This window comes from Balaenoptera musculus, chromosome 13 (assembly GCF_009873245.2).
Source record: "Balaenoptera musculus isolate JJ_BM4_2016_0621 chromosome 13, mBalMus1.pri.v3, whole genome shotgun sequence".
NCBI lineage: Eukaryota > Metazoa > Chordata > Mammalia > Artiodactyla > Balaenopteridae > Balaenoptera > Balaenoptera musculus.
In genome coordinates, this window is record NC_045797.1 from 2,115,852 (window position 1) to 2,143,248 (window position 27,397).

The 27,397-nt window shown below is 51.9% G+C and overlaps 1 protein-coding gene across 2 annotated transcripts in view; it reads right to left on the reverse strand.

Annotated features, from left to right (window-relative positions):
- Positions 1–27,397, reverse strand: part of NCK2 (NCK adaptor protein 2) — a 138,529-nt gene that overhangs the window by 10,452 nt on the left and 100,680 nt on the right. For both annotated transcript variants that reach the window (XM_036873597.1, XM_036873596.1), the window contains one exon: positions 11,659–12,368. In XM_036873597.1, the coding sequence (XP_036729492.1) occupies positions 11,659–12,368 (710 nt within the window). The remainder of the gene's footprint in view (positions 1–11,658; positions 12,369–27,397) is intronic.

Consider the following 27,397-nt stretch of genomic DNA (forward strand, 5'->3'; position numbering starts at 1 on the left):
CCGCAACTTGTTAAAGCTGCCTTGGGCTGGACTAAAACATAGACTGGGTCCTGTACCTGTTTCCAGTTTTGGAACTAGCTTCCGTCCTCCCTTCAGTCCTATCTTCCTGCTTCTTCCCACTGCCCAAACTTCCCCATGGTTCCCTTTCTCGTTATTTGGTATAATTTCTCTTTGCAGAATACTGTGCTAACTTTTCAAATTCAATTCGAACATCACATCACTTCTTGTTCTCTCCTTCCCTCGACTATTCTTCAAAGGATTGACTTTTCTATTCTCACAGTTTTTGAACCTGGGGTTCTGAAGAATTATCTGTTAGTTTAAGTCATTCACTCACCTGACATTTTAGGAAGTCATTTTCCAAGGGGAATGTGAGGACAGCTGATAGACTGACAAAAAACCACCCTCTCTCAGGGCTTTTATTATTATCACTATTGTTTTTTTAGGTTTTAGGTCCCTATTTGAATATAACCCCTCTAAGTACTAGAACCTGATTGAACTCCACGTCTCCACACTGGGATCACAGTAGGTGCTCAATAAGTGCACTGACAGGTGAATCTCCAATTTGGAGCATCTCTTCCACTATTCGTTCCTTCAGGTAATTCTTACATCTTACCTCTTTGCAATTTCTGCTCACAACAACTTTTAGAAAGGAAAACCAAATTATACCCTCTTTGATACTATTTCTACAGCTTCACCAACTTGATCCATTGTTTCAAACACTTGCTGAAAAGCACCTTTGCATTTTTATAAAGTTGACGCCCTGGTCAAATGTTTCTCTCCTTTACTCAAGATTTAATCACGATTTTCTCATCACCAGTATTAAAAAAAAAAAAAAAAAAGGAGCACTGAGAACAGCCCATAATATCCTTTGCTTCATTCTCCATCCCCAATAGCCTAGGTATTGATATGATTTTTTTCTAAGCATGTGGCTGTGAAGAGATAATAGAGGAAGCAGGGACCTTGCTCCCAGGCCCTCCTGAGTCTTTTTTTTTTTTAAATAAATTTATTTATTTATTTATTTATTTTTGGCTGTGTTGGGTCTTCATTTCTTTTTTTTAAATTTTTTTCTGCCTTTATTTTCTTATTTTTATTTTTTTTAAGTTTATTTATTTTTGGCTGTGTTGGGTCTTCGTTTCTGTGCGAGGGCTTTCTCCAGTTGTGGCAAGTGGGGGCCACTCTTCATCGTGGTGCGCGGGCCTCCCACTGTCGCGGCCTCTCCCGTTGCGGAGCACAGGCTCCAGACGCGCAGGCTCAGTAGTTGTGGCTCACGGGCCCAGTTGCTCCGTGGCATGTGGGATCTTCCCAGACCAGGGCTCGAACCAGTGTCCCCTGCACTGGCAGGCAGACTCTCAACCACTGCGCCACCAGGGCAGCCCCCTCCTGAGTCTTTAATAACCTTAAAATGTCCACGTATCTTTCACTTCAGATTTTAGGGCAAGATGAGAAGTGCCCCTGGTGTGGTCTACTGAGCCTCCCAGGTGGGCGCTGGGTGGATTTCTGGTCATGCTGGTCTTCAAGCACCAACAATTGATACAAATATTTAACGCTCTCTCTGCCCCCAAAGAGGGGTCACCTTGTCGGTTTCTTACCAAAAGCTGTATCATTCTTTCCCCCTTGTCTGGTACATGGAAATTCTTCTCTCTTTTTTGCTTCTTTAAGGAAGGTAATCTTTTGTCCAGAGAAGTAGTTCCTTTGCCAAAGAAACCTGAGAGCCAGTGGGCTGAAGGCAGATTGTACTCCGCTGATCAATATTCTCCTGGTTCTAATCTCAGAAAAGTGGCCTTCCAGGTCCATCACCCATTAGATCACCGCCACCCCCAGCCGTCCAGCAGAGCCTTTTTTAATCAAAATTGACTCCCTCTCTATACAGGAGCTCTACTCTTTGTGTTTACATCAGTTTACCTTCTGACTGGCATTTTCTATTCTCCTATAAACGCGTCTCTGAAATATTTACTCTATAGGCCTAAAGCCAATCCCACAGGTGACATGATCAAATATTATGGCTCTCATTAGCTTCTGAAATAAACTTGTTTACACAAGTGAAGAGAAATCGACCAGCAACCACAGTAGGGCCCTCAAAGTCCATCTACCTAATCTTTCAACAGACGTGTTTACGGTCCATTTGTAAGTTAGTATGTGCATGTGTGATTATCCCTCTCTGCGTCCCCAGATGCATTTCCTAAAGTTAATGGGAACACCTCGGAGGACAGACTTTTAGAATACTGCCCTTGTCATTCTCTGTCTTTTGGCCATGCCATGCCTGGAGTGACTTATCAATAATAAATGGTATTATATATTTACACATATCAATTGACAGCTTGTGGCATAAGTACAGACAGGGAATCAATTTTGATTAAAAGAAGGCTATATCCTGGTGGTCCAGTGGTTAAGACTCCATGCTTCCAATGCAGGGGGCGCAAGTTCGATCCCTGGTCAGGGAACTAAGATCCCACATGCTGCGTGGCATGGCCAAAAAATAAGAAACTAAAATAAAAATAAAAGAAGGCTCTATTGGACGACTAGGGAGGGTGATCTAACAGAATGATAAAACAGCTTTCTGTGTTACAAGCTCCGTGGGGCGACTCTTTTATTTCTCTGTGCTGCTCTCGCCGTGCTACTGAGGCCACGTTTAGGAACTGCTTGGTAGCAGCGCCGTGAGAAACACCCACAAATAGGCCAAAGGCGCAGCTGAGACTGAAAGGCTCTGTGCTGATGTAAACCGGAACCACAGTGAGGCACCACTTTGCACCTATGAGGCTGATGATTATGAAAAAACAAAAAACCAAAACAACAACTGTAGGCAAGGATGCGTAAAAACTGGAACCCTTATGCACAGCTGGTGAAAGGTAAAGTGGTGCAGCCGCAGTGGAAAACAGACTGCGGTTCCTCAAAAAATTCACCAACCAATCACCATTTGCTCCAAAAACTCTGCTGGGTATAGACCTTCAAGAACTGAAGGCGGGACTTGAACAGACACTTGCACACCCATGTGCACAGCGGCATTATTCACGGTGGCCAAAAGGTGGAAGCAACCCACGTGTCCTTTGACAGATGATGGATAAACAAAGTGTGGTCCATCCATACAATGGAGTATCATTCAGCTTTAAAAAAGGAAGGACATTCTGACCCAGGCTACAGCATGGATGAACCTTGAGGACATTATGCTGAGTGAAGTAAGCCAGTCACAAAAGCACAGACACTGCATGATTCCACTTATACGACGTACTTAGTCAAATTCATAGAGACAGAGAGTAGAAAGCAGCCTGGGGCTGGGGCAGGGGATGGGGACTTATCATTTAATGGGGACAGAGTTCCAGCGAGGGAAACGGAAAAGCTCTGGGGAAGGATGGTGGTAACGCTTGCACAGCAATGTGAATACGCTTAACGTCGCTGAACTTGCACTTGAAAATGATTAAAATGTTCAACTTCTATGTTATATATATTTTGCCACAATAACAAACATTTTTTTAAAAAGTGAACGTGCTAACAACTGGTGAAATTCCGGTGGAAACCTTATAATCTGAACAGAGGAAACCAAAGTAGCAGGATGGGTGAGGACACGTGCTCTCCTGCCTTGGAAGTTACCGCAGGAATCGGCAGGGGGGTCCTGGCAGAAGGGATGCTGAGAGGAGGGGCCTCGGCGGGGGTACAAAGGAGCCCATCATTTCCTTCAGATCACCCTCGACACGGCTCAGACCCGGCTCCTGAACTAAAAAGGGTTGCTCCCCTCGGGCCTGGGGTCAGGCAACAGTCATCCCTGAACTTGACGTTTTTCTATCTCAACCTCCTAGAAATGCACAGGGACTCTGCCCGGCCCTGGCTGGCACACCCACCGGGCCTCCTGAGTACCTGAATATCGGGAGTGTTAGTGAGATGCCTCGGACACCATCTCTGCGGGGCAAGTACATTCCTCGCCCGCATCTTGAGACCAAAACCTAAGTGCTTCTTGTAGAATTTCTTCTGCAAGTCGCCAAGGAACTGTTTCCAAAGGACACGCGGTGAAGACCCCTGGCAGCGGGGAGAGAAGAGGCGGGTGTGCCTGCCTCCAAGAAAGAAATGCTCAGCAAGCGCCGAGCAGAGCCGAAGGCAAAACGTTCCTCCCTCTGTCCAGGCTTCTCACCTCGCTTCACAAGGTGCTTCCCCTTCACCAGGGGAAGAAACCACAACCCGGGCAGAAAACACCCGCCGGAAGGGCCCACGTGCGCCTGCTGGGGCGGTAGCCCCCCGCCCCTCACTCCGGGTCTGCCTGTGCGTGTGTGCTGTTAAAAACAACAGGTTCAGTTCAAAGAAACCCTAACAATTTCAACCATTTTCTCTCATTGCTAATAGAGCGCAGTGACCATCAGACTATAAGCCTTTCACCTCTTCTGTAAACCAAAGGGGGCCCTCGGTCTAGAAGACAAGCCTATTCAGGGTTATTTCTATAGTTGTTTCTTTCCAGCTGTAGCTAAGAGTAAAGACTGAAAGGTCTACACGTTGCATCCACACACACCTTTCTAATACATTAAGTGCCAAAAACTTATTATATTTGATCCAGTTTTTTTAAAATTTCCACTACAGCTTTTTGATATTTGGGGGCAGTGCATGGTGTGTCATCCTGTTGGCCCTTGACTCCTCGCTCCGCGTGGGACTCCAGGAAACGTTCTCCACATTCATGTGTGGAGATCGATTGTCCAGAGCGTGCGCGTGGACAGTCCCTATTCCTAACAGGGACTAGCGATTTTACGTGACAGCAATATAAATGTTTACATCAAGGGAGTTAATGGTCTGAGGGACTGTTATGAAAACACTTCTGAATACTATCATGGATGAATTATTTACTTTGACACAGTTTTCTTTTCTAGCTTGAGAGAGTGGTTTTTCAGTTGCCAGTGGTTTACTGGACGACCATCTCTCTCCCCATTACACCTGCAGGCCTGAGGAGAGGGCGTCTGGACCCTCTGGCGGCAGCAGTCATGAGCCAGAGGCCACCGGGTCCGACCCAAGCTCACGAGTGCGTGAGCAGGAGGAGCCCAGGGGGCAGCGGGCACAGAGGAAGGGCTGGGCATCCCCCTGCTGTGGCCCCTGCCGGGTCCCCGTCACCCTGAATCCACACGCACGTTCTGGACAATCGACCTCCACACGTGAACGTGGAGAACACTTCCTGGAGTCCCACGTGGCACAAGGCGTCAAGGGCCAGCAGGACGACACACCATGCACTCCGCGTGCTGAGCTGGCCGTGATGGGGTTGGCGCAGCCGTTACGCCTGTGAGCACAGGATCCGCCATGGGACCCAGGAGCGCGCCCGCAGGGAGGTTTCCCAGAAGCCGAGGTGGCGGAACGAGGCGTGAAGGCTGTGTGTGCACCGGAGGGGGCGGGGACTGTACCCCGGAGTCCTCCAGATGTGTGCAAAGGTCCAGAGGAAGAGAGAGCAGGGCCCACGCAGCACGGCAGGAGCGCAGGTGTAGGAGGGAGAGGCTGGCGGGGCTCTGGGGCCTGGAGGGATGCAGGTGTGGACAAGGAGGACCCGCCAGCTGCCATCAGCCATGTGACTGTGACTCCCCGAGCGTCCGCTGGCCTAGCCCGGCCTGCACGGCCTCCCTCTGCAGGTGCCGTGAGGCAGGTGGGTTTCAGGTAACAAGCCTCTCTCTGCTCTGCTTTCTACATCATCTCCCTCCAAACAAAAGGGATTTGGTCCTATTTGCCTTCTTTTACCCATAATACAGCAGAGATGAAACTCCATCCGTATACACTACTACTATATATAAAACAGATAACTAACAAGGACCTCTACTCAGTACTCTGTAATGGCTTATATGGGAAAAGAATCTAAAAAAGAGGGGATACATGTATATGTATAACTGACTCACTCTCCTGTACACCTGAAACTAACACAACATTGTAAATCGACGACACCCCAATAAAAATTTTTTAAAAGTTAAAAACAAAACAAAACAAAACTCCATCTAAATCCCTTCATAATAAATGATAGCGTTGAGGCTGAAATTCCACGATTCTCAAGTGCCTTCTGTATTACTGAAAGGCCGGTTATTCTTTGCCTGCTAGTTCCGTGCTCTGTTAACAAGCTCTGTGCCAACACAGGAGCCCCGAGGTGGAGCTCGAGGTGGAGCTCGCACAGAACGGAACCAGCAAGGCCCCGCCTTTGGGAAGAACTGGGAGCCACACCTTTAAACGAGGCCTCGGGCAGCTTAGGGGTCCTCCAGGGGCCCCAACAGAAAAGAGGACACACTGAGCGGGAGCCACTATTGATTATACTTTAGGGACTAGCTTTAGATAGGACTCGTGTCTTCTTCACTGACCCCAGTATAGGGTGCGGGGCTTTGCATCTTCTTTGGTTTTTTAACGTCCAGTATTGAAGAGACAGTCAGGGCCGACGAGGCTGGGGTCTGAGAATCAGGTGACGAGGAGTCAGCTCTTCTTAGAAAAGTGCCCAAACTTAATGATCTTTGTGGTCCTTCCAGGTTTAAGAATTAAATATGCTTGAGGTGAGAAATATTTTTAAATATCTAGGCTTAAAACTTCCATCAGGTCCTGGGCCAAAAGCCTGACAATTAAAAACAACATTATGTTTGCAACCGGAAAGATGCGTACAACAGGCTTTTTCTTAACATGAACGAATTTATGAGGAAACACCTAGGGATCGTGGTGCCAGACCATGGACTTAGGAAGCTTGTCAGCAAGTCTCTGCAGGAGGGAATTCAGGCCATGCTGCTCATCTTCTGAGCTGTGTAGGGAGCAGCCCTCAGTCTGCTCTGGCCCTGAAGCCTTTCCCATCCTCTGCCAGAAACGCACTGCAAACACAGCTGGCTCGTCACCAAACTCTAAACAGCTAAAAAACGAACAGAAAACACTTTCCGGAGATGAATTCCACTCAACAAAACCTAACGGTCTACATAAAATTAAGCCTTATGGTAATTATAATCTTCACCTCTAAGCATCTTTATATTTCTTGGAAATGTAGTAGTAAGCAGAAATGAGTTTAAATAATTGCTGTAAATATGTATAAAACCACGAAGATGTCACAACAGGAACCAGGGGTTTTCAAAGTGTGGTCCCTAGATCATCCACATCACCAGAGAATTGCTAGAAAGGCAAATTCTTGGGCACTTTGTGGGCTGTTGGGACCAAGCCCTCCAGAAGCTTCTGGCACACCTGCAGTTTGAGCACCACTGATCTGGAGAGATGGAGTGATGAAACTGCCTGAAAACAGGGTTTTGGTTAAAAGTTCCAATTACTATAAGAAATGCAATTTGAAAAATATAGCAAGGAACTATGCTAATCCTTCTATTCTGTTTCTTCCTGGCCAAATAATTTTAATAGATTTGTTTTAAAAGAGTAGGAGATGAAACCCAAATAGACTGTTAGTGTGGCCAATATATACAGTAAGTTATCTTTAGCAAGTCTTTTCACACGTGAATGTGCTGTATGACAAAAGATTAGTATCTAAATACTACTGTCGGACACAATAAATAAGGTGAAACAGATGCTCTCTTTGGGATCCTTAATGTCTTACAGAGAAAAATGCCTTCCTATACCACAGGCTGATGCTTTGCAGACCTCATCCTAGTTGTAACCTGTCACTTTCTATAGTAATGGAAAAAGTAAAACACTGACCACTTACAGAGCACACAGAAATCTAGTTACTGGTTATTCTTCATCGTAAGTACAGCTTCCTAACCATATCCACAGGATAAGACTGAACAAATATATAAGGATTTACGATAAGCATCAGAAGGCAGGTAGGAATTTTGAATTTGCTAGATTTAATGAGGTTTGGATTAGCAGGTGGACGTATAATGGTTAAACACGGAGAATACGAAGCCATACCGTTTCGTCTTTAGCTGCTGAGGATAAATGACAATTGCAGATGAGGGAGGAGAGAAAGGGAGGGGGAGAGAGAAGATGAAGAAATAACAGCCGATATTAAGATTCAGGACAGGAAAGAGAGCCAAAGCAGGGTGGTCCGGTTCATTCACCGACTGATAAAACATGTCTAACAGATACCTCTGAAACACCCAGCATATCACTGACCTGGGATACCGCAGGATATGCCAAAGTTGTGCTTGTTTTTCTGAAATATGCACATCCCTCCCTCCCCCCCGCATCCGTCCCCCCGCAAGCACAGATTTCCCAGGACTCAGAGCTGGGTATATTTTTACTTTTCAAAACAGAAAAATATGAAATATTTTTAAATGCAAAATATCAAGCAAGAGTCGAGCTTATTTATCTTGGACTCACTCAGGCTATTTTAAAAATGAAACACATCTTGAAGATGCACTCTAAAAAAGCCGTACTTACAGAGGAATCACAGGTCCTGCAGTGACCTCAACCAAAGGCGAGCCCTGGGCCCAAAGACCACAAGGAAGGAAAGGAAATTAAATGGGGAGGCCTCTGAGTCCGGCAGGAACGCTCACCCAGGAGCTGTGCAAGATTATGAAGCTAAGGGCTCACACCGGCCTGGCGGCGGCTTTGGAAGCCAGGCTCTCACCTTAGGGATGCCAAGATGAACAGAAAAAAAGACAAAGCAGGGGAGGAAAGGAGATGCGGAGACAGTGGCAGGAAGCAGAGGCAGTGGACGGCGGAAAAGGAATAAGCAATGGACTTGTCCATCTGTACGTCCGGACGGTTCCTGACAGCTGCAGACGACAGCTGAGGACAGACTGGCTATGAGCAGGAAGACAGCGCGGCTGGCCTCTCTCTGTCGTGGCCCTTCAGGAGAAGAGCAGCGACACACCTGAGAGTCCCCTGAGCGTGCCTTTGGCACAAGGCAGGCGCACGAACAGCAGAAAATGCCACATGTCACGGCGAGTTCCATCAGGACAAGCAGCCCCGCGCACCCTCGGGCCACCTGGCAGCCTTCAGCCCAAGCCAGTGCCACCGTGGGTGCAGAGCTGACCAAGTCCCAGCAAATAAACCCCTTCCTCTGCCCCGGGAATCAATGGCCCCAGCACACGATGAGATGTCGTAGCTTGGTTTTCTAAGTTAAAACAGAAGGAAAAAAATCTGGAAAGGCTCCCATAAAAAATGGTTAAAATAAAATATAAACAATTAATGTCTCAATGATTTAGAAAAAGTTAGCTTTTTCTCTAATAACGCGAGACAAATGCGACACTGGAGCTTCTTCAAGTTCTGGGATGGAGGCCAGATAAAGCAAGTACCCCTCCACCTCCAAAAGGACTCGGTCCCGAGATCAGACAGTGACCGCTGCCTGCATGTGTTTGTCCCACGGAAAAGCGACAGGTCCTCCCTAAGCCAGCGACGCCTCTCCACCTTCTGCCAAGGACGGTCCCCTACCCCAGACCCGGAAAGAAGGACATGGGGCGCTGTCTCCACACTGGGGGGCCGCTTTCGCCCCTCTCCCTTCTAAGACGTCTCTTCAAACCCAACATTCCTAAATCAAGACGATACTCCTCAACCCTGGATCATACCTGTCCCTTGATCACCTCCTACTGTGATCGGGTTACCGGTGCTTCCTCTGAGTTTCTCTCAGGAGGGTTGGAAGTGCTCCGGACCCGATCTCTGAAGCCTCCGCCCTGATCTGTGCACGGAGCTGACCTCACGTTAGAACAACTTAACGTGATGTCCTGCCAGAAACCACCAACTCTGGATAAGAAAAGCTCAGGGATATCATATGATATTTGTCTTTATGGTATCGCTTATATGTGGAATCTAAAAGAAAGGTACAAATGAACTTATTTACAAAAGAGAAGTAGAGTCACGGATATAGAAAACAAACTTATGGTTACCAGGGGATAAAGGGGGGAGGGCTAAATTGAGAGAATGGGATTGACATACACACACTACTATATATAAAATAGATAACGAATAAGGACCTACTGTATAGCACAGGGAACTCTACTCAATACTCCGTAATGGCCTATATGGGAAAAGAATCTAAAACAGAGGGGATATATGTATATGTACAGCTGATTCACTTTGCTGTAGACCTGAAATTAACACAACACTGTAAATCAACTATACTTCATTAAAAATTTTTAAAGAAAAGCTCAGCATTCAGACTTCAGATGCAGTTAACGTTCAGGCCCTGTGCGCTTGCCGAAGCACAGGGCAGGCGCCGCCGTCTCCACGACCTGCCACCACCATCAGGGGGGCCAGTTTCCACCACCATCACATCTGCCCCCCTCTCTTAAGGGGAAAATCACTTCTGGGGCCTTGAACTCCTCCCAGATCAGTCAACAGGGAACCTTGACTATGCACTTATTTATTGTGGTATCAACCTTTTCAGAAGACAACAATTACAGTACATAGCACGAGCTTACTAGTCTTACAGGTTGCTTTTAAAAAATTAAACTGGGACTTACCTGGTGGCACAGTGGTTAAGAATCCGCCTGCTAATGCAAGGGACACAGGTTCGTTCCCTGATCCAGGAAGATCCCACATGCCGTGGAGCAACTAAGCCCATGCGCCACAACTACTGAGCCTGCGTGCCACAACTACTGAAGCCTGCACGCCTAGAGCCCGTGCTCCGCAACAAGAGAAGCCACCGCAATGAGAAGCCCATGCACTGCAACGAAGAGTAGCCCCCGCTCGCCGCAACTAGAGAAAGCCTGTACGCAGCAACGAAGACCCAATGCAGCCAAAAAAATAAAAAATAAAAAAAATAAAAATTAACCTGTAGTCTGCAGGAACCAATACAAAGTAATTACACTGGACTCTATCTTCAAAACTCTCCTTCTGGGGGGACTCACTCTGGAAGGTGTATTTGTAGGGATCGACAAAACCGGTTTAGTAGTACCTCCACAATGAAAACACAAAAAGGCTAATTCCTGTGACACAGCCCAGTTCCCCAAGACGGGCTCGGCCACACACCTGAAACACAGACCTCCGAATTTGTGCTGGAAACCAATCTGCTCCAAGTCGAGAGGCCTCATGCCGCCGACTCTGCTCACACACACAAACTCCTCTCTCTCAACAACTGTCTTTTCCCTTTCCGTTCTCTTCCTAAGTGCTTTAAAAGCTTTTCAGAAATAAACTCAGTGGTGCCTGAGGCAGAGATGTACTGAGGATTACACGGCTTAAAAAGCAAAACCGACCAACCAACAAAAGGCGGTGTCAGAAACCGGGTGCCTGCCTTGCTGAGAACATCTGATGTGTCTCAGACCCAGAGAGGAAACAAGGTCAACCACCAGGGCTGAGACGGCGTCATTAACTGGGAAGAAACCAGGGGAGAAAATGACATTTGAGTCTGCACGACAGAACAGGGGTGATCTGAGTCAAGAGGCAGCAAACCTTCAGAAGCCTAACAACACACTGTACTTACCGTGCCATCTGCAAGAAGGCACCTCCCGGAGAAGAGGTGCAGCTAAGGCCGGGCAGTCCAGGCGGATTTCAGCCCAAGGCAGAGCGGGGCGTCTCAGGACACACACCAACTGTGTTCATCCCTCTTAACGTGAGCCCCAAATACCCTCGCTGTTTGAGGCCATTCACACACCTGAGAAGGGAATGGCACACGCACGCACACACATCTCTCTGCTTCCTTCGAGCGTTCCACTCACCGAGGACTCTCTGTCCCTGATGAGCGAGCCGCCCTGTGCGCCCTGTGCACACACGCACACGTGTACACATCACACACACAGACGCGCACACACGTGCACACACACGGGCACACCCCTCTGCCCCCCCCAACCCCGCACTCACCGAGGACTCGCTGTCGCGGACGAGGAAGTCGCCCTGCACGCCCCGCGCGTTGAGCGCACACTCGGCCTGGTGGCGCGTCACGTTGCCGTAGTACCACTCGCGGCCCGCGAACCGGCCGGCGCGCGCAGGCCCCGCGGGGCCAGAGCCGGCGTGCGGGGCCGGGCCCTCGCTCAGCACCACCACGTAGTTCTTGGGCACCAGGCCGACCTGGCCGCGCACGTTGCGGCAGCGCCACCACTCGGGGTCGTTCTCGGGCTTCTCGATCACCTCCATGGTCTCGCCCTTGTCGAAGTTGAGCTCCTCCTCGGTGACCGAGCTGAAGGGATACAGCGTCTGCACCACGTGCAGGACCCGCGCGCCCTGGCCGTTGCTGAGCGCGGCGCTGGGCCGCAGGCTCGGGCCCCCGGGCGCGTCGGCGGCCGCCTCGTCCAGCTCCTCCAGCACGTAGTTGGACGGGAACCAGCCCACCTGCCCGTTGTAGCTGCCCCGCCACCAGCCGTCGCTGCACTTCTCCATGACGGTGACGCGCGAGCCCTTCACCAGCGACAGCTCGTCCTCGCGCTCGGCCGCGTACGCGAACTTGACCACGGCCGGGATGCTGAGGTCGTAGATGCGGTCGGCGCCGCCCCCGTTGGCGGGGAACTCCGCGTCCATGCTGGGTGTGGGCGATGCATCGCGTGCGCTTGTCTTCCTGCGGGTCCTGCCGAGGCCTGCGGAGACACGGCAAAGCTCAGTGCGGGGACGGGGCTCAGCGTGCGGCGACCCGGCATGGGCTCCACGCGGGCACGGGGCTCAGCGTGCGGCCACCCGGCAAGGGCTCAGGGCGGGGCGTGGTCCAAGGGGCAGCAGCTGCACCTGATATAGGACGGACTGGGTCCCGTGGCTGGTGACCAGAGAAGGTGACAGTGGCTAAATGCCTGAAAGCTGGGAATTACCAAAACTGATCTCTCTGCTTTCCTCAAAAAACTGCTAGAGCACCAGCAAACCAAGAGGATAAAACAGTGTAAAGCCTGAAAATGATTAGAGAGCATCCCCGTGCCACTACTACAAAAGACAAAACAAAAACAACAAAAAAACAAGGCATCAGGACAGAAAACGTCTTATGCGTTTTGGACGGGAAGTTGGACAAAATGAGCTTGCAGAGCCGCCCCAGCTCTCAGCACCCCTCAGGGCTGGCCTGTGCTCAGGCCAGCACCCTCTCCTCCATTCCGAGGACACTCAGTGCCCTCCCAGGGCCACCTGGCAGTGGAGCGGCCCCACTGGGCAGAAACCCATACCCCTCCTTCCTCCTGTTCTTTTCTTTCAACACTGCAGAGACTTCCCACAAGTTGTGATGAGTGAATTAGAAGAAAAAAAAATAGCCGATACATTAAATCTAAGGCAGAATTTTTCACATTCTGATTGAAAAACCACTAATGGATCAGAAAATCGGTTTAACGGGGTTGTGACCAGCCTGTATGTAGGTGCTGTCTTCTTTTTAAAAGGGAACAAAATAGAAAATCTCAGAGTGCATCAAACATAGAATTGCTGCTTCAGTCACATGTGTGAGTCAGTGCTGAGCTATAATGTGAAAATTATCCCTTCCTGTGCCTGAGGAACACAGCTGGAAAAGCCCTAAGGTAAAAATGCTTTAACCTGGTTAAAATGCACAGAATTCCGGAACCTTGTAGAAAGTGAGCCAAGGGGAGGAAGGCACGTCGGCCCCAGAGATGGGGACGTGCCCCTGGACCGGGGGCCCGCCGTGCCACTCACCCGCCTCGTCTCCCAGCTAAGTCAGTGTGGAGGTTTTCGTGGCATGGAAACTGTGGCCACTGGCAAATGTTTGTTTCTTCCTGAAAGGACACCAAAGCGCTTTTATGGGTAGCTTGTACCTCCTTCTCCCTTAATTCCCTGCAGTAAAGACAGCTTGGTCCTGAGAATTACCTTTGCTTCTACTCCCCTGCCAGGTGGGGAGGTCAGAGGAATAAAAGGAGGCATTATGATCGTCTCCGACCACGACCACGGAGAGTTGGGCGCTGGCTTCCAGAGCAGACCCGCCTCAGGCTGCGTTCTCTGCCCCGGGACGCGTGCTCTGCTCAGTGCCACCAGCAGAGCAAGGAGTGTGAGGTGACAGCACTCCCGTGATAAGCGCTCATTCACTTGGGTCTTCAAGTGGAGACACCAATTCTTTTTTTTTTTAATATATTTATTTTATTTATTTATTTTTGGCTGCGTTGAGTCTTCGTTGCTGTGCGTGGGCTTTCTCTAGTTGTGGCGAGCGGGTGCTACTCTTCGTTGCGGTGCACGGGCTTCTCAGTGCAGTGGCTTCTCTTGTTGCAGAGCACAGGTCCTAGAGTGCCTGGGCTTCAGTAGTTGTAGCATGTGGGCTCAGTAGTTGTGGCTCGCGGGCTCTAGGGCGCAGGCTCAGTAGTTGTGGCACACGGGTTTAGTTGCTCCGCGGCATGTGGGATCTTCCCAGACCAGGGCTCGAACCCGCGTCCCCTGCATTGGCAGGCGGATTCTTAACCATTGCACCACCAGGGAAGCTCCGAGACACCAATTCTTTAAGCTAATGGTTTCTGCCGTTTCTTTTTGTTCTTCAGCGTCTTACTCAAGTGCATGAGAAATAAAGAGTAAGCTGGGACACTGGACCAAGTTAAACACGTAGATTTCCACGTAAGAGTTAATTTGCTTTACACCTGAAAACATGAACCTCTCAACCTTTGATTTCAAAGCTAGGTGAGTTCACCTCTGCAATGACACGGCATTGTGATGATTCAATGGCGTCCTAATCCAGAAGGCACACAGGACAGTTCATGGAAGTAAACTTCCATCCAGAAGTCTCGGGCACGAAGGCCTTCAAACCTCCCGGGGCAGTCGGCACGCCGAGCAGGAATGGCCAGGCAGAGTGCAATTTTTATGGGTAACAAAGATTTCAAGAAATAACATTTAAAAATAACTCTCTAGGAGACCTTTCCAAATTTGTAAGCTAGGAAGTCTACTTGAAGAGCCAGGGAAGAGCAGCTTTTAGAATATTTATCAAGACGTAAAGGTGTCATCGCACACTACTATTTATATGATAGATAACCAACAGGGACCTACTGTATAGCACAGGGAATTCTACCCAATATTCTGGGATAGCCTATATGAGAAAAGAATCTAAGAATGAAACATACGTATATGTATAACTGAATCACTTTGCTGTACACCTGAAACTAACACAACCTTGTAAGTCAACTATAATCCAATAAAGTTAAAATATATATAAAAAAAGGTGGAAAGGTGTCAAGATCAACAGAAAAGACAACGGCAGACCTTACGCCTCGTAATACGTCGTGGAAGACACTTACGTAAGTCAGTCATACTGCTGACTTACGAACATACTACTTTGTCTGCTTTTTTTCAAACACAAAACAATTTAATTACTTCAGCCTTGAGCTCCTTCCAGGAACCTTCCTAGACTCTGGGGAGAGTGAGATAAGACAGGCGCACTCCCTGCCCATAAGAGAAGCTTATATGTCTCTATCAAGACTGGAACTTTCTACATACAAACACCCCTGGAAAATTAACCTGTTTTGCTCTAATATGACCTAAACAGTCTTTGACGCAACTCTGGGCTGGGGTCTTGGGGGCAGCACAGCAGAGTGACTGAGAGCACAGCCCCAGCAGGAATCCCGGGTCAGCCACTAATTAGCTGTGTGCTCTTGGGCAAGTTACTTAGTCTCTCTGGGTCTTAGTTTTCTTACCCTAAAATGTGGACAACGATGGCACTGGATAGTCTGCAAGGGGGGGCCATAACAGACTGGGGGGCTTCGACAACAGAAACGTGTTTTCTCATGGTTCTGGGGGCTGGAAGTCACAGATGAAGGGTCAGCAGGGCTGGTTCCTTCGGAGGCCTCTCTCCCTGGCTTCCAGACGGCTGCCTTCTCACTGCGTCTGCATTCTGTGTCCTAATTTCCTCTCCTTACAGGACACCAGTCATGCTGAATTAGGGCCACCCTCAGAAACCTCATTTAAACTTAATTACCTGTTTAAAGGCCCTATACAAATACAGTCACACTTTGAGATTCTGGGGGATGGGACATCAACATATGAATTTTGAGGGTGGACAAATCAGCCTAAAACAGGTACCTAAATTCAGATTACACATATAAAGGACAGAACGTGCTCTATGAATGACAATTATTACTCTTACTAACTGGTGTTGAGCTGGGTGTTGAATTTCTTTTTTCTCAGATGTTTTACCAGGAGAGGGTCTAAGTCCTCTCTGAACACTCTTGGCCGTGGCCCTACGTGCCAAACGGCCACCCAAACAGAAACTCTGCCCATCAGGCGTTTGGCACCTGGGAAACATTATCTAATGGGAGCAGAGATACATGGCGGCCGGTGCAGTGAAATGCAACAGGCAGGTGTGTGTCGGGGGCGGGTAGGGAGGAGACCGACCTCACTGACATCTACATGATCTGAACCTCACAACGGTCCTGTGACAGACCAGGCTCCCCCCATTTCTGCAGATGGGGAAACCGAGGCAGAAAGAGACCAGGGAACTGGCCCAACACACGCAGCCAGCGGAGTGGCACAGACAGACCGTGATCCAATGAAAGCCTGTTTAATCCAGAATCATCAAGAAGCACAGTTCCGTTAGAGGCTAGTGTGAAGCGTGATGGCAGGTGCTCATTACTTGTGTCATGATTTCCATGGGCAAATGCATTCAGGGCTCTGAAATGGGGTTTCAAGATCCCCTCACGCACCCTCCCAAACTGTGATGAACCCTTCCTTTGATTCTAGGGAATGAAATGGGCCCTGTGTGTCCGGGTGGAAGTGGGGCTGAGGTTAGGGAAAGAAGGTTTGGGATAAGAAATGCATCAGGAGCAACAGGCCAGGGCCCCAGGACAAGTTTTGGGGCGGCTGGGGCAGGCTGGAGGGGGCGTTGGGTGGAAATGTGTGAATAGAACAGAGTCACCTGGGTTGTTGACAAAGGCTCTCCCCGTTTCCTCTTCTTCCCCAGTTCTTCCCTAACCCTGATTCTGCCCGAGGCCAGAGCCCGGGTGGACGGGGCCGAAGGGCTGGGAGCCCCGGGGAGCCCCGGGAAGCAGCAGGAGGGAGCAGGAAGGCGTCAGAGGGAAGGGGACCCACCCACCAGCAGCCAGGGCGGCCTTTCTGAATAAGGACAACCAGGTGAAGGGCTCCGGAGAGTCAGGCGGCCGGGATCACAAGGACGTCAAACAAGGCGGCTCTGGAGATTCAGGACCCCGTCATCTCCCCCTGCCTGGACCTCACCCGAGGCCACATGACTGCCGCCGCGTGCCAGCTACGAGATGCCAGGTCGGAGGGGACAGAGACCCGTGTGTGAGCCCCAAGCTCTGGACAGCCTTGGCGTCCAGGTGCTAATTCAAAGGCAAATCCGTTATCTTTTAGGGAAGGAGGCAGTGTGGGAACTCTCCTGCTCCCCACTTTCCCTGCCTGTGTATTTCCCCACATCTTCTGCTTTTTTTTTTCCTTCGTTCATTCAAGTCAGACCACCTCCTTCTTCCAGTTGTAGCAAAAACGCAACCTGACTCCAGTGTGTGTTTTGATTTTAACAAGGATAATGTGATTAATTTCCTTCTATGATTTCACATTTTTCCCGACAGGAGAGGCAAGAGCCTCACACCCCTCCTGCCAAGTCCCAGCCCATCTTCACCTACTGAACAGTAACTAACCAGGACCTGGCCCACCAGATGCCCTCGCTAACCGGGGCTTCCGCTCGCCCCCGCTCTGGATCACGTTTGGGAGAACGTGCTTCCCGGCCCTTTCCAAGGCCTGCTCCCCAGGGCCAGAGCGTGGATTCCGGGGCAGCCTGGGCCGCAGACAGAAGCACCTCCCAGAGCAGCTGGCCACGCTCCTCACCACACCCGGGCCTCGGGTACCGACCATGTGGTGCGGGACACCCAGGCGGCTCCGGCCAGGCCACGACGGACGGACCGAGGCCCGGGGAGCACTAGCATGTGTTCACGAGATCTAGGACGAATTCAAATGCTGTGCTTGTCTTTTAGTTCCCAAGTTCATCGTAAAGTCCCCCACTGTACAGAATGTGGTGTTTGGACGTTTTGCTGCAGGTGTTGATGCGACCCGCACTGGGCCCATCACATCATGGATGAGGATATGGAGAACGCGGCCACCAGGAAACCTTTCCTACTGCCAGCACGTTGCATTTGGTTATGTGAAGCAGCTTTTTACCCGCAAAGTTATGACTTTCTCTAAACCCGTTCAATAATGTATAAACTGCCATACCTTCCACGAGGGAAGAACAAAGAAGGAATGGAAATCACTGTTGAAAAAAAAGAAAAAGCAAGATGCTGTCTGACGTGGCAGGTGCTCAGGGGTGCTCAGGATTCTAATGTCCTCCGTGAAGACCAGGCTCTGAGAACACCTCAGTTTCCTTGAATCTACGATCATAAAGTTGTGCTATTTAAGATGGAGAGGAAATCTCAGAGACGGGCTTGCTCAGCTGTGTTCTGGTTCCTGCTGCGGGGAGCAGGCTGCCCGGGAGGGGCACAGAGCCTACTCTCCCCGCCCCCAGCGGCTCTAGTGAGCTGTGCCCCCCACCCTGGGGTCCCAGGCAGGAGCCTCTCCGCAGCTGCCCCCGGACAGTCGGCCGAGGGAGGTGGCAGCCGATCTCCTCAACGGGGCCACGTCCACAGTCACCACATGGAAGACCAGCCACGCGCTGTGCAACACACTTTATCTGCATTTAACAACCGTATAAAATATAACGTGTGCCGGGCTTCCCTGGGGCGCAGTGGTTAAGCATTCGCCTGCCAATGCAGGGGACACGGGTTCGAGCCCTGGTCTGGGAAAATCCCACATGCCGCGGAGCAACTAAGCCCGTGTGCCACAACTACTGAGCCTGTGCCCTAGAGCCCGTGAGCCACAACTACTCAGCCCATGTGCTACAACTACTGAGACCGTGTGCCACAACTACTGAGCCCGTGAGCCACAACTACTGAGCCCGTGTGCCACAACTACTGAAGCCCGCATGCCTAGAGCCCGTGCTCCGCAACAAGAGAAGCCACCGCAATGTGAAGCCCGTGCACCGCAACGAAGAGTAGCCCCCGCTCACCGCAACTAGAGAAAGCCCGCGCACAGCAACAAAGACTCAACGCAGCCAAAAATAAATAAAATAAATAAATTAAAAAAAAAATACGCGTGCACCATCAGGAACAGGCATTTGATTCTGAACAGACAGCGTCATTTTAAGTGGTAAACAGCTGAGTTGGATTTAAAGGTAAACTATGCTTTGAAAAAACCTCACATTTACTAATCTTAAGGATTTTTTGAAGGGCCACCGTTTAGGATCAATGCAGTAGTTCTCTCTTGCTTTAATCTGTTCCACACCCTCTACGCCATCCCTCTTCAACAGAGTTCCTCTCTTCTCGTGGTCTCAGCAGGGCCCATCCCCAGGACTCGGAGCAGAGCTCCCCCTGCAGTCTGGGGCGCGGGGAACCGGCTCCCGGAGTCAGTCACACCCGCAGGCGCCTGTGTGAAGGAGAGGCCCAGAGACACAGAGACAGCACCTGGATGACGTGAACTGAGCCCGGGAATCCAACCACACTTCCCAATGATGTGAGCTAATCCCTCTTTAAATTGTCCTCTTCTCCCTGTTGCTTGTTTGTTTTCTTTAGCTGCTTTTGAGTTGATCTCTGTCACTTCGATTAAGGGCTCTGGAAAAAATAAAATGACCCTCCCCCACTCTCGCTCCTCTGCTCCCACCTCACCTCCTGAAATACGCCACTCAGAAAAGAGGTATGCTTGGGTGAGTACGCCGCAGAAAACAGAGCGAAAGTTGGGGAGCCCCCAGGCTTGTGCGCGGGGGTGAGCAGACACAGGCCGTGCTTCGTAATCCCAGAGCAGCCTGGGGTTGAATATTTACCCCAAGAGCCCGCACTCGAGGTCTGTGACTCTGGGAGGCATGGACGTTAGGCCTAACTGACCGAAGCCCCCCGACTTCGACTTCTGCTCTGCTCTGCACGGGGACCCAGGGCCACCGGCCCCATCAGAGGTGGGTCTCAGAGGACCCCCCACCCCGGGCAGCCTGGAGAGCGACGGGCGGGTCAGTGCAGAACATCTCAGACTCGGCCGGGGCTCAGGCCAAGCAGACTGGGGTGTGGCTGCCCCAGGTGGCACCTGCCCCTCCCGTCACTCAGAGGCGCAACCGCTGCTGCCTGCTGGACGTGCGAGCCTGGGGAGGGTGAAGGATGTGTGGAGAGCGGGGGGGGGGAACCGGGCAGGGGCCCAGGGAGGGGACGGGAGGGGAGGGAGGAGCAGACGCGTCCGGCGGAGGCAGCATGACTGTGGCGGGCAGGGCGCAGAGCTGGCCCATCTCACCCTCGTCCCCGCGTCACTGCTGGAAGATACTGCACGTGGCACCGCGCCTGCCTCACTGACAGGGACCGGGTCCACTCGAAGAGGAGGACACCCCACTTCCCAGCCGCGTCCAAGACGGAGGACCAAATGCAGCCCTAGGCGTCCAGCTTCGTCGTCCTCCCTGGGCCTGCACGCCCAGCGGGTCGCACCTCGGTCACGCCTCTGAGTGAGTGGCAGGAGGGGCCGGCGCCACCTGGAGCAGCCGGGTGATGGCTCTCGTGCCCAGGCCTGAGACGCTCGGTACCGTCCAGCTGGTCCCCGGGGACCGATTTCACCCGCATGACACCGCAGCCCTGCGGCTGCCGCTGCCAGGGCCACATCAGCGCCAGCAAAGCAGACGCTTGCCCTGTAAGGTCCTGACAGCAAGCGCGGGGAACGCTTTCTCCTGACGGGCGGGATGTGCCAGAGCCCAGGGCGGTGAAGGGCTGAGGACAAAGTCGGGCCAGGAGACCTTCTCCCGCTAGCAGCTTAAATCGAGCCTTTGAAGATGAAAACCACCGTCCCTTCCTAAAGCGGAGTCAGCCTGCTGTACGGCCTGTGGGAAACACCGGGGGCTCCACGCTCCCCCCCCCGAAACTGCCATGAACCCAGGGGGTTTACTTCTTTATTCCTAGGCATGTGCACCTTAGGTGTGCACCCCTCACCCTACGATGAAACGTGCCCTTATGTGCCGTACGGAACCCCCAAGTTCAGGGAGGGGTGGTCCAGGACGGGGCAGGGGGAGGAAGGAGCCTTCCTCAGATGGATGGGAGCCGCCACCCCTGTGGCAGATCCACACGGCCCGCGTCGGGCCGCCAGCTGGCCGAGGGACAGAGGAGCCATTCACCATCCACGTGCCCAGATGGTCCCCTTTCCAGCGGGCAGAAGTGCCAGCAGCCAGCACAAGACGGAGAGGCGTCGGGGGCAAAGGCTACCATCGCACGGGTCCACGGGTCCAGGGCCCAGAACCGGAACTTCCATCCCTGCCCCTAAGAGAGCCCGTTCCCTTGTGAGCAGGCAGGCCAATAACATGACTGAATGTGTAAGCCTGAAGAAAACTGGTTTAGAAGCATAGGATGGTCTACCAAATGCTTATGTCAAATGGTAACATGGATGCTAGTGAAAAGAATTTTTTTTTTAAATTTATTTATTTATTTTTGGCTGTGTTGGGTCTTGGTTTCTGTGCGAGGGCTTTCTCTAGTTGTGGCAAGTGGGGGCCACTCTTCATCGCGGTGCGCGGGCCTCTCATTATCGCGGCCTCTCTTGTTGCGGAGCACAGGCTCCAGATGTGCAGGCTCAGTAGTTGTGGCTCACGGGCCCAGTTGCTCCGTGGCATGTGGGATCTTCCCAGACCAGGGCTCGAACCCGTGTCCCCTGCATCAGCAGGCAGATTCTCAACCACTGCGCCACCAGGGAAGCCCAAGAATTTTTTAAAAAACCGTAATTATAAATTGTAATGAAAAATACATCTTCAGTACCTCTCAACACACATACCTGCTGCATCAGCACAAGCACCTCTGAACGTGCAGAACGGGGGTGGGAATGGGCCGCGGACGCGCAGGGATTCAACGTGACCTTCTGAAGCACCACGCAGTGTCAGCCCCTGGCAGGAGCTCACAAGCGCAACTTTCTGAGCCCACGCCTGCTCAGCAAAATGAAATATGGTAACAAAAGAGAGACAGCGAGTAAAGGGACGACACACTGGTGGGTGCGAGGGGCTGGCAGACAACTGGACCCCAGTTCTGACCCCGCTCCAGGCCCGGCTCCTGCCCCACTGGCTTGTGGCCCTGACAGTTCTGCACTCTCTTCTCCCGTTTCTGCATCCGTAACACGAGGACGTCAGTGGCACTGGCGGGGCGGCTGTGAGGGTCCAAAGCCTGAGGAAGGGGCCGAACGCAGCGTCCCGTACACAGCAGGAGCCGCGCGACTGTGGCCGTGGTGTTTACTGCTCTCATCGCTCCATAAATTGTTTTCCTCTCTGGCTGAGGGCCAACGTCCGCTGGAGAAAAGAACAGGTGGTGCTTTCTCCACGGAGATGCGCACGTGTCTGTTTTCTCCCTAAAACGCTCCTGCGGGACAGCCTGACCTCAGTCCTGCTCTCTGGGTCAGGAGCAGCTAAGACACGAGGGCCGCTCTGAAGCATCTCAGGAGAGGATCCCCCTCAGTGCAAAGCTGGCCTTCAGTTAGGAAGTGGAAGAGGCACCCCATCTTCCCAGGCTGGACAGAAGGGCTTCCACGACCACACGCTGCTCTGGACAAGGCGAACGCCGGTTACTAAGAGGCCAGGCCCCCGCCGGTTCCAGGAAGGGGTCCTGATGTAGCTGGGCTCGGCCTCCAGGCCCTCGCTCCCGGCTGGCTTTTGTGGCAGTGCCCTGCCTGGGCCCAAGGCCTGCTCCTGGCTCTGCTGTGAAGCACCTTGTTACCCTGGACAAGTTACTCAACGTGCCTGATTTTCATAGAAAAGCTGTTGACCAGGTTATCTCCAGAGCCCCTTCCAGGATTCAAGAATTCTACACAGAGAGCCCAAAGTGTCGAGTGAACTTCACTTTTTAAACTTAACCTTACATACTAGGCTGCACAAAAACAACCACCGAAGAACCGTAAGTGGCCCTTTTGGATCCTACAGCCAACTCCTGTCACCAGTGTTTGGCTGAGCATGTTGGGCTAAATACTACAGGACCAGCCACTTTAGATCAGTGCCTAAGGGCCCCAACCATTTCACTACCAATTCACGCTCCACTATAAACACCCACTTGTAAATTTTCCAAGCTAGACACGCAACTGCTTTCTTTGCTCCCTGAAAAAAGCCAAAACTACGAAATCAATGGAGGTTCCCTGCAAACAGCCACCCCAGGATGGCTGGCTTCCAGGAGGAAACACGGGCAGACCCCCAGCCCGAAAACTCACCAAGAGCTGCCCTCCAGGTGGCTTCCCAGCCGTGAGGAGCACGGGGGACAATCTGGATGCTCGCAGAATCCACGAGTTTGGAAGCAGAGAAAGGAAGTTAAGAGCTGAGAGAGAGGGACGGCAGCCCGTGGGGGCTGATCAGGGCAGCGGCTTGTGGACAAGGATGTGAGCAGGGGCTCAGCGAGGAGGAGAGACGCTCTGCCCACTCGAAGTCACCGATGCTCGACAATTAGAGCCCGGCCTCACCTGGTCAGGTGAGCAGGGGCCCTCCCGCACAGACAGCAGCGGTGGGTGCAGGGCGGGGGGCTCGGGGGAGGAGGGGCCTGGTTGGCCTGCCAGCAGCCCCAGAGGCTCTGCAGTCAGCACCACGGCACCCGTCCTGAACAAACCCCCCTGCGCCCCACACCGGCCCCCGGGGACAGACATGAGCGTGTAACAGGGAAAAGGAACGTTTGAGACACATGGATGAGATCTAAAAATGAGTGCGGGCCATATGGGGAAGCGCAGTTGGAAACACGGAGAGAAGATTTTACTTAATTCTCAGCATCTGTAGTCCACGTTTTCTCTATTCTAAAACCGAAGGCTCTCACTTGAGTAACTCTGAGTCAAGAAAGGCTGGTATCGATGTTCTCTGGAAAAACGATAATTTTAAGAAGAAGCAACCCAGGTGCCAGTCGCTGGGAAAGAAACTGGGAAATGCTTTACATGGTGTCCTTGTCCTTCCTCAGGGCACGAGGGGCCCGGGGGCCGGCGCGTCTGGCTTCAAGACCCCGTGTTACCGCACACCTGCTTCTCCTCCATCTCCCGAGTGTAGACCCCTCCTCCTTCCCCATCCCCTCTCCTGGCTTTTCTCCCATTAGCATTCTTTTGAACAATCTGTCTCTATTTTCTCTCTAATTATCCTCCCACTAATCTGTTGTGAGTTGTTTTACGTATCTTGTTCTAAATACTTGGACACTTACGATATATGCAAACAAATCCAAGTTTATTTTGGGCGCTGGCACCACAATCGCTGTAGACGTTTCCATAGTCTGTGGGCATTACATTTGGCGGGTCATTTGTACCGTGAACGATCTCGCAAGACAGAATTCTAAAGAGTTCTAAGTTATGCCACCTAATACGTAATTCGGGTTCGTACAACGGTAGATTATACAACAGAGACCGAAAAGGTCAACCTCAAGTGTTAAATGCAGCTCTGAAAACCCAGAGTCTCTGCTTTAATACGGGGAAGAGATGATAGTTTGGAGAAGCTGGACCTTTAAAATCAAACTGAGATCTGTCAATCTTCTTCGCATGTTACGTAAAAACTTTTCATGGGGCGTGGTCTGGCTCTGCACTTTCAGTGAGAAAAATGTACTTGGTACTTTTTGTACTGATTGCTTAGAAGGTGACTGAGTTTAGGAAGTATGTTTAAGTGACATGTAAAAAGACTAACGGTAATTTTCTTATTCTTTACGGACATTCAACCTAGAAAACCAAACTACTTCTAAGACAAATGCACTATAAAGAATCAGCTTCTCCTCTTCGGGTTTATACAGAGCATCATGACCACTAAGGAACTGGGAGGCATGGACCAAACTCACTCGGCAAAGATCCTTTCCAGCACGTGTCACGATCAGGCTTCCGCGGAGAGGGTAGACGTTTCAGGACTGACTGCCTGGTGACAGTGGTATTGATGCCAGGAAGGAGTCACCTGTGCAACCTGATTTTGATGCTATGTGTGTAGAAATACTTAGCAAACAGATGCAAATGCCAACAGTGATTATTTCTGGGTGATAAGATCACAGGTGATTTATGGTTTTTTCTGTTTTCCAATTTTTTTTTTTAATAAGTATGCCAGTCTTCAATGAATAGTTTTATAAAAGACAGGCATTTCAGACGTGACAATTCTGAGGACTACCTGAGTGCAGAAACCCGTGTCGCACAAAGAGCCTGTGAGTGGCAAAGACGGCTGAAATCTCACACGCGCAGACCCCCTGAATGTGCCTGCTGCCGACACAACTGCTGCCAAAATAAGCATCGATTTAAGGAAAAGCAGGTGTGTTCCTGGGACATTTGGCTTCCGAATCATTTTAATTAATGGCTCCTGCTCCCCTCAGTATGAAGGAAACAGGCAGTTATTGATAAGTGAATCCCCCAGGGCCGGGAGAAAACGATGCTCATGAAGTAGCTGGTCCCCTCGAGTCCCAGGGGCTGCAGCAAGGGTGGGAGAAAACCAACCCAGCCGTGCAGGTGGGACCAGGGAGCGCCTGGATGCACCAATACCGATGCCAAGCAGGCAGCATTCCCCCCACACCCCAGGGCTCCCCGCAACCTGAATCCCCAACCCCCGAGGCTGACCAACAATAGCAGAGCTTGAGGAGTCGGGCAGACCTGCTTTGAATTTCAACCCATCACTTACTGTGTGTTCTTGGGCACACACATCCCTTAACCTCCGAGTCGCATTTTTTTCACATGAAATATAAGGATGTTATTACGTTCCTCTGAGGGTTACTGGGAAGATTAAACAAAAAGGTGTACAGGTAGGCAGCACCAACGAGGCACACAGAAATCATTATTACTGCCTACACGCTGGAAAACGCACCCGACATCAGTCCCGGGTCTCGGGTTGAATTTTTCTGCTGCATTAAGCTTTCCGTTTGGCTTCGGGTGCGACGTGGGTGTTGGCAGTACAGGGATGGTGGTTACGGAAGCCGCGGGTCCCAGGCAACGGCTGGCACAGGGCCTTCCTGCCAGGGGAGGGCTTGGGGGCGGCTGTAGAAAGTAGACGGAGGCCTGGGACCAGCCCCGGAGACCACAGCGGAGCGGAACCTTGGTGGAGGAACCTCGCGAAATGCCTCAAACGCCAGGGCTCCCCTGCAGGCCGAGACAGAACTGTTTCTACCGGTCAAAAACTAAGCTTCCCGCCAGCACAGCCCGTACGTGACAGCAAAAATCTGAATTCTGTCTCCTGAAGTTGAGACTCATGCCTGAAGCCTGAAACATCCCCAGCGCAGGGCCTGCCATCAACTGCAACGCGTCCCGTCATCACGGCCCAGGTTCTCTTCCTACGTCCCTAACCCTCTGGTCTTTCTGCTGGTTGTTCATTCAGGCTGGAAACCCCTGAGTCACCTGTGACTAACCCGCTGCTTCACACCCAGTTGGCACAGAGTTCTGGGCCTTCCCTGCGATGCCCAGGGCCGGTGACATGCCCCCGGGCCACCCTGAGACCTCGTCCCCAGCCTCCTGCTGACACACTGGCACCTCCACTCCCACCCCGAGGACCAGGATCAAGATGCCTGCCATACACCCCGACGGCCACCCCTCCGTCCACCACGGGGCAACCGCTGGGGCTCCCCTTTTCAAAAGCATCAGGCCTAATGACGGGGGCCTCCCCAGTGCGGGTCACCCAGGGCCCTCAGTGCCGCCGGCCCACTTACTGTCCTCCCACACGCCCCCTGCTCCCAGCCTCTGCCTCTCCCTCCACCGAGGACCAGCCCCGAGTATCCTTCACGTGAAGGATTTCAGTCTCAACCATCTGATGAGACAAGCGGTCCCTTATCCCGCCCTACGGACGCCGCAGCTGAGGCTCTGCGGCTTCCACGGCTCGCCCCGAATCGCTCAACCGGCGTGTGGGCGTGTGCCGAGCCTGGATTTGAAAAGACCCCAGCCTCACCCTCCTATGTATGCTGCTTCCGCAAGGATAAGAGAGGCCCGAGTGGCCCCATCCAGCCGTTTCTGGTGGGCCAGGAGGGGCAGCGCCACTGTCCTAATGACCCCCGCGCATCTGGGCCAGGGTTACTCTTCCGGTTACATCACAGGCTCCAGAGAGTCAGGGGCTGAACTCTGCCCGCCGGACGAAAGAACGTGCAGCCGGCCTCCCCCGTCTGATCCACACACGCCCTGTGACACGGTGCTGATCTCGACAGCACGTCTGCATCCCTGTTTCAAAGCCTTTGGTTACTGTTCCCGAAGGTCGCTCAGCGGGGAACCAGGTGGCTTAGAAGGACTTCCAAGGGACGGAGCGAGGGAGGGACGCCTCCAACTCAGCCTGCGACAACCAGCGACTACAGCGTCCGTCACCCACGGCGCATCGGGACAGATGGCCTGCCCTGCTTCAGCCCTACTGGGGACGCTTCTGATCACAGCAAAGACCCACAGTCCTGCGGTGCCGGAAAGAAAATCGCCCCACGGCCTCACCAGCACGGAGGCCGGAGCCCATCTCTCGCCCCATCTCTGTTGCAACAAAAATGCCTACATTGAACTGGCACAGAGCAGCCTGGGCCGGTCCAGCAGGAAGCGGGGTTCCCTCACCTGCCTGCCAGTGATACGGAGGGAACCTGCTGGATGATTACGGGAAGTTCTGAACCAAGTCCCGGGGAACCTTTCTGAGGAGGAATGGGTTGGCACGTTCACACCCGGTGGTAACCTCGTGCGTTAGGTCCAATCTCAGCAGGTCCTCGGCGGTCCTCTGACCTCTGAAAGACTG